This window comes from Ruditapes philippinarum, unplaced genomic scaffold (genome assembly GCF_026571515.1).
Source record: "Ruditapes philippinarum isolate M1 unplaced genomic scaffold, ASM2657151v2 ctg1624_1_1_1_1, whole genome shotgun sequence".
Taxonomy (NCBI): Eukaryota; Metazoa; Mollusca; class Bivalvia; order Venerida; family Veneridae; genus Ruditapes; species Ruditapes philippinarum.
Window position 1 is genome coordinate 150522 of NW_026856571.1, and position 17047 is coordinate 167568.

Here is a 17047-nt window from a genome sequence, read left to right on the forward strand (position 1 = left end):
AAAAACAACAGAGAAGTGATCCTTAGACGTTTCCACTTCTCTGTAAGAGGCCAGTCACAAAAGGGCCATATTTGTTAAATAATTGAATTATAAGGGGACAAAACTGCACTTTGAACCACATTTCCCCACCCACATTCTATTTGACATATAACTATTCTGTAACATAGCTTTCTATTTAAATTAAACAATTCCAAAGTAGTTTCAACTGTTTTATTAAGATAAAATGTGGTCTGTTTAATGAGCAGGAAGGTCTAATTTTTGCATTACTAATGCACAAATGACTTTCCTATTATGCGGAAAAAATTCCTTAACAATATTGAATATATAATAATAGTCTGATTTCTTCAGTGAATTTTTTCTAAATAAAATGGGTAAAAAATTAAAGGAGCAAAATTATAGAGCACGATAGTTCTTTTCTATAATCTAACTTCTTTATTGAAGATATACTGGTCCTGACATTTTCCATTTAAGTTATTCCTTTTACAGTAACATAAAATGTTACTGGAAATTACAAAGCAATGTAAATTAAACTCTGAGCATATTCAGTCACGGCCCCATGCTGGGCGCCAAATGTCACAGGGTGAGAAAAATGTGCAGCCTGACCGGGACTCGAACCCGGGACCCTCGGAATACCGTACCGCGGCTCAACCGACTGAGCTATCCGGCCGCTTACACATCTTCTCCCCTAAATAGTGAACAGTTCTAAACCGTGACACAGACATTACAACAAAAGTCTTATTGCTAAAGGGTATCAATCTACTGTAATATTTTTGTCATTCATTTGCCTATAACTCTTAACAAATTAACAGTTGCAATGCAATTTCACTCTACTTTCATTTTTTTTAAGAATTGTAAAACTAATGGCTATGTCACTATGTTCTCTGTCACTTACAAGCAAGACAAACAAAAGTCCTTTGTATTTTATTTTATGATAAACTATCGTTTTTATGACTAAGTTTGGTATTTATCTAGTCAGAAGAGCATAATAAAAAGGGATTTATATATAAACGAAAATAAGTAAATAGTATAGAGAAGGAACATGGTTAAATGTTTTTAATTCTAACTTGTATATATAACTTTTTTAAGTGGACAAACATTACTTGCCAGGTCAAAACTCAAAGTCTGAGCGGCATTATTGAAAACTGAAAAGTTTGAGCGGCATTAATTGAAAACTGAGTGCCATTACGTAATATTTTGTTACAAATATAGATCAAAAAATAAAATTAATAATTAGAAACAATTAGCATTAAACAAGATCTTATCATACCACTTATCTTCTCTGAACACTGCCGACAATCATTGGTTTGTTTTGACAGCTGTGCGATACCGGATAAACAATGTACCATCGTGTCAAGTAACTAATTGGCCCCTAGTAAATTTGCATAAATCCACAATGCACAGCGTGATATAAAATTTTATTGGTTATTTGAATACTTGCATCAGAATTTACAAAGTTCTAAAAATATTTTCTTTTTCTTCCAAAGGCAAACGTTTCTTAAATATCATACTTACTCAATAATTATAAACTTGTGCCGTATTTAACCGTTCATCAACTGACCTACTAGAAATATTGAATTTGTCAAATAACTGGGACAGGTGCAGCTGAGAAAAATGACGTAAAATTTGTAGGGTATAGATCCAAGAAGTTACAAAAAAAAATATTTTTTTTACACTTCAGTACCTGTCTACTGTAATTGGACTTTCCAAATAAACTGATCTTAATACACTTGTTACTATATATAGTAACAAAATTGCCTATGATTTCAACTGATTATGAGTGTCACGTGACCTATTATGAGTTTGCGGCCCGGGGCCGAGAACTAGTTATCAGCCCGCAGAACATGTGCACGTGCACAAATTTTTATTATGAGACCTTAAGCGTATTTAGTACAAACACATTTTTGTTACTATTGAAAATTGAAGAAATAATACGACAAATTCATTCCGAAAAAAAAGAAAATAAAACTTGCTTCTTGGTTCTACTGCTTTGAAAACACAAACAGAAAACATCTCTGTACTGTACTGTACAGAACAGTAGAAGAGTAGACAAGAATTTCAACGAAAGAACTTCAAAGTCTATTTGTTTTGATTATGTTTTTGTTATTTTTTTTTTAAATGCTACTATTAGATCTACCAAGTGTATTAAAGACATTAATACACGTCAGCATAGGGCCGGAAGGTGATAATCGGCCCTGAATGAATAATGGCCCTCGGGCTAAAGCCCTCGGGTCCATTATTCATTTTGCGGGCCGATTATCACCTTCCGGCCCTCTCCTGCCGTGTATTAACCTCTTATTATTCCATCACACATATAAATTTATCAATCTGGGTTGATAATAAAAAATATGACTGGTCTATAATAATAAAACAAAAATCAATATGATATTCCATACATCTATAATATTAGCTCTACTGTACATGAATAATAAGATTTTAAATGAAGGACCCTTTTTTATTATATTCTTATAAATGTAGAATTGAGAAATGTTGTTGTAATAATTTTAAGTTCATAATTTTTTTCTGTAAAAATTTATAATTTTCCATATTTTCAGACTACTTTCGTCTTAATTCAGCCATTAATACACAAAATTAAAGAAGAATTGTTAAGAATTGTAAGATAAGTAAAAGCATAATAATAAACAGGAATTTTTTCCTTTGTTTACATCTTGTGTGAGATATTTATTTTCATATCACTTGATAAAAATAGATACTGTATTTATACAAAAAAAAACTTGAGTATCCTCTATTTATTACACTAATGTCATTATTAGTTGAAAGGCTCAATGTCTTGTATTTAATCCTGAAAATACATCATTTTTCAAGGCATTTTTTGGCCAAAATTGTGAAGGGGCCTTGGCCTGTTCATTTTGTGGAAAAAAAAGCGCGATATGTCATAAAATTGTGAAAAATGACATATAATATAATTTGCCAATGAAATTATGAAACCGGAAATGATGAAACTTGATAATAATTTCTGACCAGTGTAAAATCTTCTTTGAGCTGGTACTTCAATCTGGTAAACATGCACAAATACCTTGTAACTTGATTAAAACTATTTACATGTTTGCAATAGGCAAAAATCAAGTTTTACCAGAAGGTAAACAATGAAATTTGAAGACAAAGTCCTGAAATTTTATGAAATTCCTATTGAAATTGTGAATTTTTTTCTGCCGCTTTGTGAAAAAAGTGCAATTTTGAATTGTGAAGGGGCCTGTTATTGGCCCCTGTTATAGAAGGAAAAAATGCCCTGTTTTTTATTCATTTTTTTCAAAGTGAATAAAGCTATATATCTGATGCAAAAGTTATTCACTTATTGTTTTTGAATTTTTAAAAAAGTACACTTCCAAAATGCTTGTATGAAATAAATATGGTAAAATGTTGTCTTAAAAGCGAATGGAGCATGCACAAAATCATTGTGAAAGCTTTATAGGATGCAAAAAGTTATCGGTATTTTAATTTTAAATGGTAACTTAAAATTTTTGATAATATGGCAAAATGTTATCTAAAGCTCTGCAAAAATAATCTAAATGGAAACCCTACTTAAAATAGCTTCTGAGATATAAAAGGTCAAACTGTTAAATTCTGTGTCATTTTTCACACTAAAATATTAAGATTGCCAATTACAACATTTTGTTCTTTATACAAACAATGCCATAAATGATTACTTAGTTGAATTTTTGACAATAAAAATGAATAACAAAATGTTGTAATGATAATTCAAGAAAACCTTTGAATTCCAAGTCCACCTGAGTTAATAAGATTTATAAATTTACATATACTCTTTATTTCCCCTTTTCAGTGATTATAACATATATTACAAATTTATACATATACAAAATATAACAATATTATTCAATCTTTCAATTTAATCATTTTTTTTAAAAAAGGCCTAATGCACAGTACAAGATAGATACTGTACAGTTTGGTATTTTTACTATGGACCTCTACCATACTGTATCATTAATTTGATTAATAAATGTATAGTTCCCTTGAGAAAATTAAAACAAAACCAACGTAATCTAGAAATAAATAAATTAATTCAAATTAAACTTACCATAATTCCAAACAACAGAAAACACTGGAACACCTCCATCGTCTTGGTATACATGACTGTGTCCTAGTTACTAAGCCAGCATCAGTCACAGCATGGACGCGTCGATTTCATAATATTAGGGGTGCTTTCCAATTAGCATTATCTAACATGTAAGTATTACACAAATATTGGTCGTTTACTACAGGATTACACATTTGGCGGATAGTTTACTAACAATTTAATGATGTTGTTTCTAAAAGCATGATATAAAACAAAATAACACCATTCAGAAGTGAACTCCCCTACATTTTTTTAAACGCGTCCAAAAACATTCGGATTAGTTCGGAGTCGTCTATTTAGCCGCCAGAATATCAAAGGTACCGGCATTACGACAGCCGCAACCGGAGACAAATAGATCACTTCGTAACAAGTAAACATGTATTCTTGGTGTTTTGAACAATGTGATGAGGCTCTTCATATTAAGATTGATGGTGAAGTACATGGAGAAGTCAAGTCTGTAAAGATTGGGAAAAAATTGACAACTATAAAGGTATGTTTATATAATTTTATAAATGTTTTACTTTTATTTAACGGCTACTGTAATCATAGCCCAACAAATTGTGTGCTTTAGGGTTTTTATTAGAGTTATATAGACGATGGCCGCCCTTCTTGTAAAGACATACATTTATGAAATATCAGATTATAAAATCTATTATAAAGTTTTGCAGTCGAAATATTGAGACTACTGTAATCATTGGTTACAAAATACAGGTGTGTAAAAACAGAAAATATTTTTTTCATTAGAGAAGTTGAAACATGTATACAGTACGTGTATAATGTAGTATTACGAATTAATGTAAATAAATCTGGGCATATGACGTTGCTGTATTGGTTAGGATTTGGAAATTTTGGAAAAAAAAATCAATTTTAATCTTGCTGTTCTGTAGATCTACAGTAAATCAGTAAGTGTTAATTAATCTTTTAAAAAAAAACTAGATCAAGACCGGCGGCACGAAATACCCAAATACACCCAAATATACCCAAATATAGCAATATTTATTTTTGTTTGTATAGGAAATGTATATTTGGCTATGGTTGATTATATCTTAGTGAAAGTGTATATTGCGGCGGCACGAAATACCCAAATACACCCAAATATACCCAAACATAGCAATATTTATTTTTGTTTGTATAAAATATAGATTATAATGAGAAATAAATAAATATTTATTAAATATAATATGACATAGCCTGCTATAATTTTCATTCATTCCGTTGAAATTGACAGTTAAGATGTTGTAAGAAAATAAAGTTGTGACATTTGCTTATCTACAGTACTATATAGGTTCTTTATGAATCAGTGTTAGCAATTTTCCCTAACTTTACCGAGTACCTGGGACTCGGTGCTTATAGATCTGTTACGTCCCAATTCAAATGGGACAAGTCCTCAATTACAAAAATGCCGAAGTTTGCATAACTTCATAATACAATCAAATTTGTGACTGTTGATGTTCGCGGATACCATTGATTGGCCCAAAACGAGGCCGAGCACTTGCTCCTAGTCTACGTTTGGGATATAAATCTGCATTGCTAATGAGAAGGGAACAAATCAAATTAAGGTGAAAGTCAAGTTCTTATAAATAATACAATTTATTAAAAGTGAATAGAAAATTTTTTTTTTCAATTAAAGCAAAAAAACTTAAGAGAGAATTAACCAATTATCAGGGAAAAAGTGTTTCATCCCAGGGACTTAACAGCCCTTTTTTTCTTTCCTCCCAGGCAATTTTAGCAAGTAAATTGATATGTTTACTCAGTAAACGCGAACACTGTGAATGTACTTGCAATTTTAATTCAAGATATGATATTTGTTGTCTAAATTTTTAAGGTGTAATTTTGTTGAAATTACATATCATATACAAATGTCCATGTTATTAAAAAATAGCTTTAATGGAGTACATATACTGTATTTTGGTTCAAAACACAATGATAGGAAAATGTATATTTGGGTATGTTTGATTATATCTTAGTGAAAGTGTATATTGTATTCATGATTAAAACAGCACTTTTTTAGTATAAAACATTTATTTTTAGTATAATTCCGCAATATTTGGGTATATTTAGGCAATATTTGGGCAATATTTTGTATATTTGGGTGTATTTGGGTATATTTGGGTATTTCGTGCTGCCCATCAAGACTATGGTAAATTATTGCCGTTACAATATGTAGGCATGTAATTTTCTTATTTAGGTAATCCTGGCAAGTAAAGAAGAACTTGTATTAAGTGTCAACCTTTTTGATGATAATGGATCAGACATCTGTAGAAGTATGACACCCTTAAAAAGAAGTAAAGTGGAACCATTTTGTGTGTCTAGAACAAAGTTTGCAGAGAGATGGAACAAGTTTGGTAAGAATTTTAAATGTATAATTATGTGTTTATTACATGAAAGTTAACAAGATATATTTAATGTGGCAGCAAATTTCATTGTCAGTCTAAAGAAAATATTTGAGTACAAATTCATATGAAATTAAAAATAAATGAATGCAAAAACATATATACAGGTCAAAATACATGACATAACAACATCCTTTGATTGTGGGAACAATTTCTAAAAATTAATTGAGTAACATAAATTTGATCATAATAAGCAGTAACAAAATTAGCAGACAACAGAATACCATTGGGTTCCAATTAAAGACAAGTTTTGTTGTTATTTATAACATAAATTCCAGATTTACAAATCACGCTATTTTTTATATTTTCAAAAAACTTGGCATAGTGAATTTCTGTACATTTCAGATTAAGTCTTTTTTTTTGTTGTAAGTAATTAATTGAACAATTTGTCTTTTATGATATATCTAGATATGATAGAATTTCATCATACAGTAATTTATATTATACTGGGATCCTACATATTACCGGACAAAATATGACGTTTTTTACGCTGTAACTTTTATGTATTATTTATTAAGATAATTAAAAAGAATGAAATTTTACCCAAATAATTTTGGGTTCTTAACATGTAATCATTCCTTATCAAACATAAAATTAAACATTTGACCATAGAAATGAGTCTTTAAAGCAGGGCATTAAAAGAGGAAAAAAATCGTGTAGACAACTCAATCTATCGGACATTGTGTGATTTTTTAATCGAAGCAAAAATAAAGCAATATTCGGCAGGAATAGATTTTGTCCGGTAAACTGATTAAGTATCCCAGTAGACTATAATTATAAATTTCTGGATGGTTATATCTATTATCCATTTTTTTAAAAAAAATTTGTATAGATAAGAAATCGTAATTTATATCATTGATACCTGTTTATAAGGCACCCCAGTTTTTAAGACACATCCCCTACTTGAGGTTTAAATCCTTTTTACCAAGGATTTTTTGTGTACCCTCATTATAACATGTGGCCATGTTTTCAATCTGGCTCTAGGCTTTGTTTCTAAATCTAGAATTTAAACTTCACTTAAAAATCTTAGGAAAATAAATGAAGTGACTGAAGTCATAATAAAATCATCTGTATAGCAAATGTACTCTTAAAAGTCAATTTGTATATTGTCTAAACTGACAAATGTATATTTAATATAGACAGAAATGCATGATTGTCAATAGAAAAAATGATTGAAGTTATAAAGTACAAATTTATATTTTTTTTCAGTGTCTAATGGTGATTCAGAAGAAGGTCGGTCCAGCAGCTCCAGTGGAATAGAGTCAGATGATGACAGAAGTAAGTACATCTTATGAGTATTGTTATTTTGATATTTTTAGCTCCATTTCTCAGTTGTTGTCTTCACCCTCTAATCAGTGATGGTGTCTGCATTTGTTTTTTTGTTAAGGTTTTTTTCTAACTATAAAAGCTATTCAGTTCAAACTTAGTTTTAAGTGTTTATTGTCATGAAAGGTCACAAGGAAACATAATCTTTAAATTATTATTTTGTGCAAAGTTATGCCGCTCTTAAGCTCACTTTGCAGAATACTAGAGCTAAATTAATGCAGTCACCAATTTGTCGGCATCCCTGTGGTTAAGAGTTTATGTGTAAGCTTATATCTCAATAGCTACTGAAATGAATGGATTGAAACTTCACACACTTGTTCTCTTTTATTATTTTATATGATTTGCACAAGTCCCAATACTCTTATTTGCTTTTTTGCATTAATATTAAGCCCCATTTTCAACTTAGAATTTTGGTATTTTCATAACTACTGAAGGGTTTGTGCCTTTTTTTGTGACAGCTTTATGCATTCATTATAACCAAGCAGTGATAACTCGATAAAACATCTTTATAACAAGCCTTTGTTCCTTTTTGTGACAATTTTATGTATTATATAAGTAAGCCTTATTATACTCAATCAGTGATTTTCCTGAGTATATAACAGACTCTGATTAAAGGCCTCTCCAAATTGAAATTCTTAGTTTTCCCAAAAATCTGAACTTAAACCTGTTTTTTAGCTGGACTATTCAAAGTTTACTTACCAAGTTAGCAATTAAGCTGCAATTTTACTTAAGTGATAATTTTTCCCAAAATCAAAAGGCGAGTGTAGGACAAAAGCCCTCCCATCAATGCACTCAACATATCTAAACTGTTACATATATTTCTTGTTGTTTTTTTTTCAATTGGCCTAAGAATGTGTATGAGCCAGAACCACCTTTCATTCTGAATATACCTTCCTGAAATGTTTAACGAAGTAACTTTTTACATGAATGTCATTAAAAACAAAGTCACTTTTAAAAGTAATTGACTCATTACAAGGCACATTATAAATGTCTTTAACAATAAGTTGGATAATTTTAACTTCTTTTCATCATTTGTTATACTCGGTAAATCTAAATTTTACATAGAAGTAATCCTTCATATCTACGTAAATAAATATGCACTTACAGAGTTTAGCATTTATTATTCTTCAGATGCCTCTCAGAAATTTTGCTTTTGCTCATACAAATATGCTTATACCAATGGAAAACAATAATATTCATGATTACAATTTTAATATGTTGGGTGCATTGAAAAGAAAATATAAACTATTCAACTTACATATATGTATTTGCTGCGGGAGGGCTTTTGTAAGCCCTATTATTTTCACGGGAGGGCTTTTGTCCACCAAGTCATTTTTACGGGAGGTCTTTTGTCCGCCCTGTTATTTTCATGGGAGGGATTTGTCTGCCCTGTTACTTTCACGGGCGGGTTTTTGTCCACCCTGTCATTTTCATGGGAGAGCTTTTGTCTGCAATGTCATTTTTGGACCATCAAGGTCAGATTCTTGAATTTTGGTATTTTTGTGATAATTTTGTTATTTATGTTCAGATAAATCACTCTTAACATTTGTTATTACTCATTACAGTTTAAAACTTTAACTTGATTTAAAAGTTAGAAAATCAATGCTGTTTCAAAGTATTGTAGTAATTTAATGTCTTAATGAGTAGCTATTGATGACAATATATGGAGGATATTCAAGTTTTTTATGTTAAATACATGATTTATTTTCATCAAGTGGTATGAAAATAAATATTTCATGAGTGGCGATAGCCACGAGTAAAATATGGTAATTTTCATGCCACAATATGAAAATAAATCATTTATTTAATGAAAAAACTTGAATTTTCTGTTTATTATATACATTTTTCTCTTTCTGGACATTAAAATTTGAAAGATTTTGCCTTAAATTTTGAGTACTGGCAGAATTTAAAAGAAAGTAGTCATTAAGGCACCAGTGAAAATATGTTTCACTGCAGTGAAAATTAAATTTTTACAGTGAAAATACGGAAAATGAAAATACACATTTTATTTCATCAATATTTCATTTAAAAGTATATAATAAATACAATTTATGAATTTCAGATAGTAGCTATTCCGATCATCAAAGAAGTCCCTGTACACAGTCAGATGGTATGTGTTGAAACTTAGAAACTTTCATGTTCTTCTATAAATGTGATAGTGTTAGTAATATTTGTTTTGTTGACTAAGAACTAAATTTTAAGCCATTATGCTCATGCTTAGCTATTGTTATCCCCCTCTGTGTGTCACCATCTGTTTTCAACCATTTCATAAGGACAAGGTACATCTCCTCTGAAACCAATGACTGGATATTAACCAAACATTTCTATGAGAAAGATTGTACAAATAATAGTCATACAATTAAAATTGGCCCTCCTTGGCCATTTAAGGCTCCACTTTTCAAAGAAAAAAGTGGAGGTAATTTAATGGTCCTATCATTGGCATTGGTCAATCTTTTTGTAAAGGTTGACCGTTCATCCTGAGAAACCCCAAAAGCTATCACTTCATAGTTGGATACAAGTTTGTTATGGGTAAAGGGCAGATTAACAAAAATGCATTCGTAGCAAAGCTATGATTTTCTTTCTTTAACTTTTAAGCCCTGGTTAACGTTTTTGTTAAGGTTCATTTCTCATTTTACTATCAAGGAGATTCACCTTAAGGTAGTACACCTCTAATGCACTGTCTCCACTTTAAAGAGTATTCAGATACACTGTGTATTGAAACTGAGGGGTGTGGGCTTAAATCCCAGAAGGGGCAACTTTTTTTCGTTCATTCTTTTCTTTTTAACATTTTTTATGAACATCTCAGATCCCTAATGGAAGAAAAAAGTGTTTCATTTTACTTATATAATTATTGTAGGTATTAATTTGCTAAATAATGCCAAATTTAATAGCAAATATGATACCAGATATTTTCAAAATTTAAAAGAATTAAAAAAACTACATGGTAAAATTATTTTATATTTTGCAAGACCAACCAATATACATGTACATTTAAGAAAATTATGGCAAACTTTGAAAACCGCCCCTCATTGGGGAACATTTTATGGATATTTTAAATAAGGCTTTTTACATACCGGTAGGGAAATGGTCAAATAAGTGTTTAAAGTGGGTGGGGTATGGATACATTTTTATACATATTAAATACATTTTGTTTAGAAACAATCATTTTGCTTGTTTAATTTGTTACCTGAATGCCATTATTTGTTTCTTAACAATGAGCAATAGGAAAACATTTTCATAATGATGATATTTTAGATTATTTATAGTTTCCTCATTTCTGAAAAAAGCCCTTCTATTAAAATGCAAAGTTTTAGTTAAGAAAAATGTTTATAACTCATAAACCTGACACGGTAAATTTTGTTTAACGCAACACCTCCTACATTTCTCAATGGATTTTGACCAAACTTTCACAGACGCTTTGAAATCAAGTGCCCTGGCGCATATTGTCGGGGTTTTGTGATTGGATAATGTTTGACCTAATTATGGCCCTTTGTTTTTTTTCCTCATATAGAACATATAGTGAGCAATTTCTTCTGAGTGCAATTCCTCCTACATTTCTCAACGGATTTTGACCAAACTTTTCACAGAAGCTTTGTCATCAAGTGTCCTGGGCATATTGTTCGGGGGGTTTTGTGATTGGATAATATTTGACCGAATTATGGCCTTTTTCCTTATATAAATATATAGTGAACAATATCTTCTGTGTGCAACTCCTCTATAATCTTAAAGGATTTTGTTTAAACTTTCACAGAGTTTGTCATCAAGTGTCCTGATGCATATTGTTTGGGGTTTTGTGATTGGATAATTTTTGACCTTATTATGGTCCTTTAATTTTTTCTTTATACAGAATAAATAGTGAACAATTTCTTCTATATTCGCAACTCCTCCTACATTTCTCAAGGGATTTAGTTCACCTTTCACAGAAGCTTTGTCATCAAGTGCCCTGATGCATATTGTTGGGGGCTTTGATTGGATAATTTTTGACCTAATTATGGCCCATTGTTATTTTTTCCTTATATAGAGTATGTAGTGAACAATTTCTTCTGTTGTGCAACTCCTACATTTCTCAAGGGATTTTGTTCAAACTTTCACAGAAGCTTTGTCTTCAAGTGCCCTGATGCATGTTGTCAGGGTTTTGTGATTGGATAAGTTTTTACCTAATATTGGCCCATTGGTTTTTTCCATAAAATTTAATTATTAGTGTAATATATCCTTTTAATCACAACAAACTTTATTCAGTTATAAAACTCTCTAGGTTGTTGCATGCCTGCCAGCTCATCTGCCTGCTTTTGGGTTCTGTAGAGTCAAGGTCAAGGTCATTGTTGCTTAAAATAGAAAATCTGTTTCCAGTCAGGTCACTGTTACTAAAAATAGAAAATAGGTTTCCGGTCAATAACTAGTTTGGAATATGAAATTTTGTGTTAAGCAAGTTGTTATAAGACCTCACTTGGGATGACTTTTGGCCTTCTAGGGTCAAGGTTACAGTTACTAGAAATAGAAAATTCATTATGCATGATTTACATTACACATAGTTACATTGTTTGTTGCTTGTATTTGTATTTCAACTACAACAATTTATCTACAATGGTGATAATTGAAAACCTGGTTTCATGGCATTGCCATGTTTCTTGTTGGAATATACATTGTTAGTTTGATAAAGGACCTGATCTCACATTTCTTTGTCATATTTTGAAGCATTCTTTTGTTATATAAATAACCTTTTATGTTATTTACACATATATTATTTCATTAAAACATTTGCGATTTGTTAAGACCAAACGTAATCAAACGCAATGAGAAAAATTAATCTCAGTAAAGAACAGTCAAACTTATTTATGTAAGAACAAGATTTCAAATGATAGAAGAAAGCCATCATAAAAAGAATTAATTCATAAGTTTTCAGTCATTTGTGAATAATTTCAATTGGCAAAAATCGCAAATATTTCAATCTCGCAAAATTAACAACTTATACAGTAACTGTATACAAATGGCTATGAAGAGCCTGATTTATCATAATTGATATGAATGTGAAATACTTCTTTTATAATTACAAATAGAAAATAAGAATTAATCATAAACTTGTTTCATAGAATTATAATTGTAAACTTTTTTATTTGATAGTGCCTATTTCCACATCAACTGATGGTTCTAAAAGGAAGGAAGGCAATAGCATTACAGGTAAATTATTCATTAGCTATTGTATTGTTAAGTCAGGGATGGCAACATAAGTATCGGTTAACTTAATTGATATTCCAGTATTTTTTCATAGTTATATGTGTATAACAAAAACTTAAAAAATCTTCTTTGAAAAAACTCAAATAGCTAGAATTTAGATATTAAGCATGAAGCATCTTCTTGTGAGTGTCTACAAAGTTTGTTCAAATAAAAACCCTGGGTCAAAATTGGCCCCGCCCAGGTGACATTGATTTTCCTTATTTGTGTATAGCAAAAGCTTAAAAATCTTCTTTTAAAAAACCCGAATAGCTTAGAGTTTAGATATTAAGCATGAAACATTTTCTAGTAAGTGTCTACAAAGATTGTTCAAATAAAAGCCCTTGGGTCAAAACTGGCCCTGCCCCAGGGTGGTCATTGTTTTTAACTATATGTGTAAAAAGAAAAAACTTGACCAGCTAGACCTTAGATGTTTAGCATGAAACATCTTCTAATGGGTGTCTACCAAGTTTGTTCAAATAAAAGCCCTGGGGTTTAAACTGGCCCCGCTCTGGGGGCCTATAAAACAGGTGAGCGTGTTCAAGGCCATTATGGCCCTCTTGTTGAATTATTTTCCCTTTTAGAAAAATATCTGTGACATAACTCTAAAACTATAAGAGATCTCAACATGAAACTTTGTAGGTAGATAGATCTGAATGTGTAGCTGTGTAGTGCACAAGAACCGTAACTTTGCCATGCCTAATTTTGGAGTTATTGCCCTTTGTTCATTTTAACACTTTGAACTTTGTCCGTAATATAACTCTAAAATTATAAGAGAAATATCAGCATGAAACTTTGTAGGTCGATAGATCTCATTGAGTAGAAGTGCATTGCAAAAGAACTATAACTCTGATTAGCCCTGTAATTGAATGATCTCCCCTTTTAGAAAAATCCTGTCTGAATCCTAACTTTATAATTATAAGATGTTTCAACATGAAACTTTGTGGGTAGATAGATCTTAATAGGTAGATATGCAGTGCACAAGAAATGTTACTCTGCCTTGCATTATTTTGGACTTATTGCCCTTTATTCATTTTCACATTTTAAACTTTGTCAGGGATATAACTCGGAAACAATAACAGGTATCAACAAGAAACTTTGTAGGTAGAAAGATCTCATTCATAAGATTAAGTCTAGTGCTCTGCTTTGCCTTATTCTGGAATTATTGCACTTTAAACTTTGTCCAGGGACATAACTCAAGAGATGTACATTCCTGTGTCAAAAACCTATTCGAGGAAAATCATCTAGTTCAAACCGGGCTCTTGTTTATTACAATTTTAAATTAAAATATCCTGATGACTGTTTACATAATTGATATTTTTATATTTTCAGGCATTCAAGACAGGACTTTAAGAGATAACTTCCTAGGTATGTATTGTTAATTTATCGTTTTAGCTGGCCTACCTACACACAATGTGCTGAAAATAAGCACTTTAACTAATACATGTAAAATTACATATAAATTTAGCAGGAATGATTGGTGGCTATTTCCCTTCAAGCAATTTAAGTTAGGTGGTTTTTAACTTACAAGTCTGTCTGTCTGTAGTATATTTAGAGCTGTCCTACTCACAGGTGTCGGCGTCAACGTCCAGATCTAAGATTAAAGTTTTAGTAAAGTAAAATATTTTTTACTTTAACTTTTCATTCCTCACGGTATCAACTTCAAATATATGTTTCTTATCATCAACAACATCTTATGTGACAGGGTTCATAACTATTGATGCAATATTTTCAGAAAAATCTCTTAAACGTCAGAATCTTCTTAAAATATTTCTCTCCCCCCCCCCACTTGCACTTAGATTTTATGTTAAAGAAATGTTGTTGTTTTTTTTTGCTTTAAGTTACTCATAATGTGATATATAATATACTTAAAATATGTGTTACTTATTTTCACCTGCATCATGTTTGACAAGATTCATAACTCTAGAATGAATATTTCGAGAGTTATTCCCCCTTTGAATTTGGATTTATTTGATAGAAATTATTATTTTTTGTTCTAACTTCCATATTTTTTAAAGGATTTACATAAAGCTTTAAATTTAAGTTTCATATAGACTCTCATTTAATAATAATATGCAAGGTGTCAGTATTTTGAATTATCTTCCTTTAAAACTTAGAAGTATCTTTACTTTTTGTTACAACTTCATTTCTTCAGGAATTTAATTCAGACTTCAAAATTATGTTTATTATCAACAACTTTGTCATATTTATGCTAAGATTTATAATGCTAGCTCCTGTATTTCAAGAATTATCTTGTTTGAATTTGGAATTAAAATATTTGTAAGTAATATTTTTATTTTTAGGGGACTTTAGGTTTACCCCCCGTCTGTCTGTCCGTCCGTCCGTCAGTCAGTCAGTCCGTCTGTCCGTCCACAAAACTGGATTCCGCGATAACGCAAAAAGTACTGAAAATATTTTTATGAAACTTGATATATGGATAGATGGCCGTATGGAGATTATGCACGTCTTTTTCTTTTCTTCCTATGTTGAAAATTCTTGTTGCTACCTTAACCACTCGGCCACGGACCCCCCAAAATTTTTCTTTAATTCATTCTGTAACTTTCTTATTTCTTCGTGGATTTACTTCAAATTCAAAATATACATTCATTATCTACATCATATGTGATTAGATTTATAAGTCATGGGTTTCCATTGTAATCATTTTGAGTATGGCAAAATATGAAGTGTCATAATTATCTTGTTTCAAATAACCTTGAAATCTAACGATTATAATAGTAGTATCGGCTACATGTTTAACACAGTTATTAAGTTGCCATTTAAACAGTTAGCAATTTCGTGCCCCCCCATCCGTTCGTTCTCTTTTTGTGTCCATCCATCTGTTGGTTCTCTTTTTGTGTTGCACGTAGCTCAAAAAGTATTTGACCTAGTGTTATGAAACCTTACAGGAATGTTGATCTGCATGTGAAGTTGTGCACCTGGGTATTTTCATGTGGATATTTTTAGAGTTATCGCCATTGAATTAGTAAAAATGTTCTAATTTTCAACTTGTGTCGCACGTAACTAAAAAAGGATTTGACCTAGAGTCTTGAAACCTTACAAAAATGTTGATCAGCATGTGTAGTTGTGCATGTGGGTATTTTGTGTGATATTTTTGGTATATTTAGAGTTATTTGACCAAGAGACATAAGATTGACAAATCAGTGGAGTGTGGGGAACCTGTGTCCAAGGACACATTTGTTGTTCTAACTGTGACACGCCTAATTGTAAGAAGAGATCCAGTTAATTGATAAGATTTTTTTCTTACAGGTACATTTGATGTACATGTAAACAATCTTATTGCGCCACACCCTTCAAGGGCCACAAGAACAATTTATCACGAACATGTGGGTAGCCTGACTGATTCGTTTAAAGAAAATGATAATGGACAGCTTGTTATAATGATTGGGATGCTGACATGCCAGGACATTCGGACAGAGAATTTGCAGAAAGATGGCTCCACAAAGATCGAAATACTTGGAGGCAACCACACGAGACAGGCCCTTCAATCTCTAAATCAGAGAGGTGTACTGACGTGTCAATTGGTTAAAGTAAATTTATACAGACCTCTGCCATTGACTGCAGCCCTTGCCATAGGATACCAGCATAATGCTCTACTTCATGAGAAAAGAAAACCCCTCTCCTTCATAGATAAAGTGCGTCTAATGAGACAATGCAGGCCAGCACACAACATGAGTAAAACCCAGTTAAATGAATGGAAAGATATGCTTGTGACAATCTTCCGTGCAAAGGTAAGTCTTTTTTATTGTAACCCTTTCTTAAGATATCATTTAGTAAACCAATAATTCCCTTTCTTGTTCAAATAGTTAAAGGTAAATGTAATGAAATTTGCCACTTATATATGATATTCTATAAATTATTGCATATGATATTCAGAGTAATTTTTTCAATGTCTTGAGATATACAACACCATCTGAAAAAGATTTAGAAATAGGTCTTTTACCGCTGGTCTTTTATTAGCTCACCTGAACTTGCTCAGGTGACCTTTAAGGATCGTTGAATGTCT

At 31.2% G+C, this 17047-nt stretch overlaps 1 protein-coding gene across 1 annotated transcript; it reads left to right on the forward strand.

Moving 5' to 3' along the window:
• Positions 1 to 3616: 3616 nt before the first annotated feature.
• LOC132747017 (uncharacterized) lies at positions 3617 to 16772 on the forward strand (the record flags this gene model as incomplete). The annotated part of the gene is given in 7 exon segments (XM_060736321.1): positions 3617 to 4583; positions 6282 to 6438; positions 7696 to 7764; positions 9875 to 9922; positions 12934 to 12990; positions 14356 to 14391; positions 16291 to 16772. Coding segments are annotated over 7 exon segments (963 nt in total), but the record flags the coding sequence as incomplete, so codon positions are not given.
• Positions 16773 to 17047: the final 275 nt, after the last annotated feature.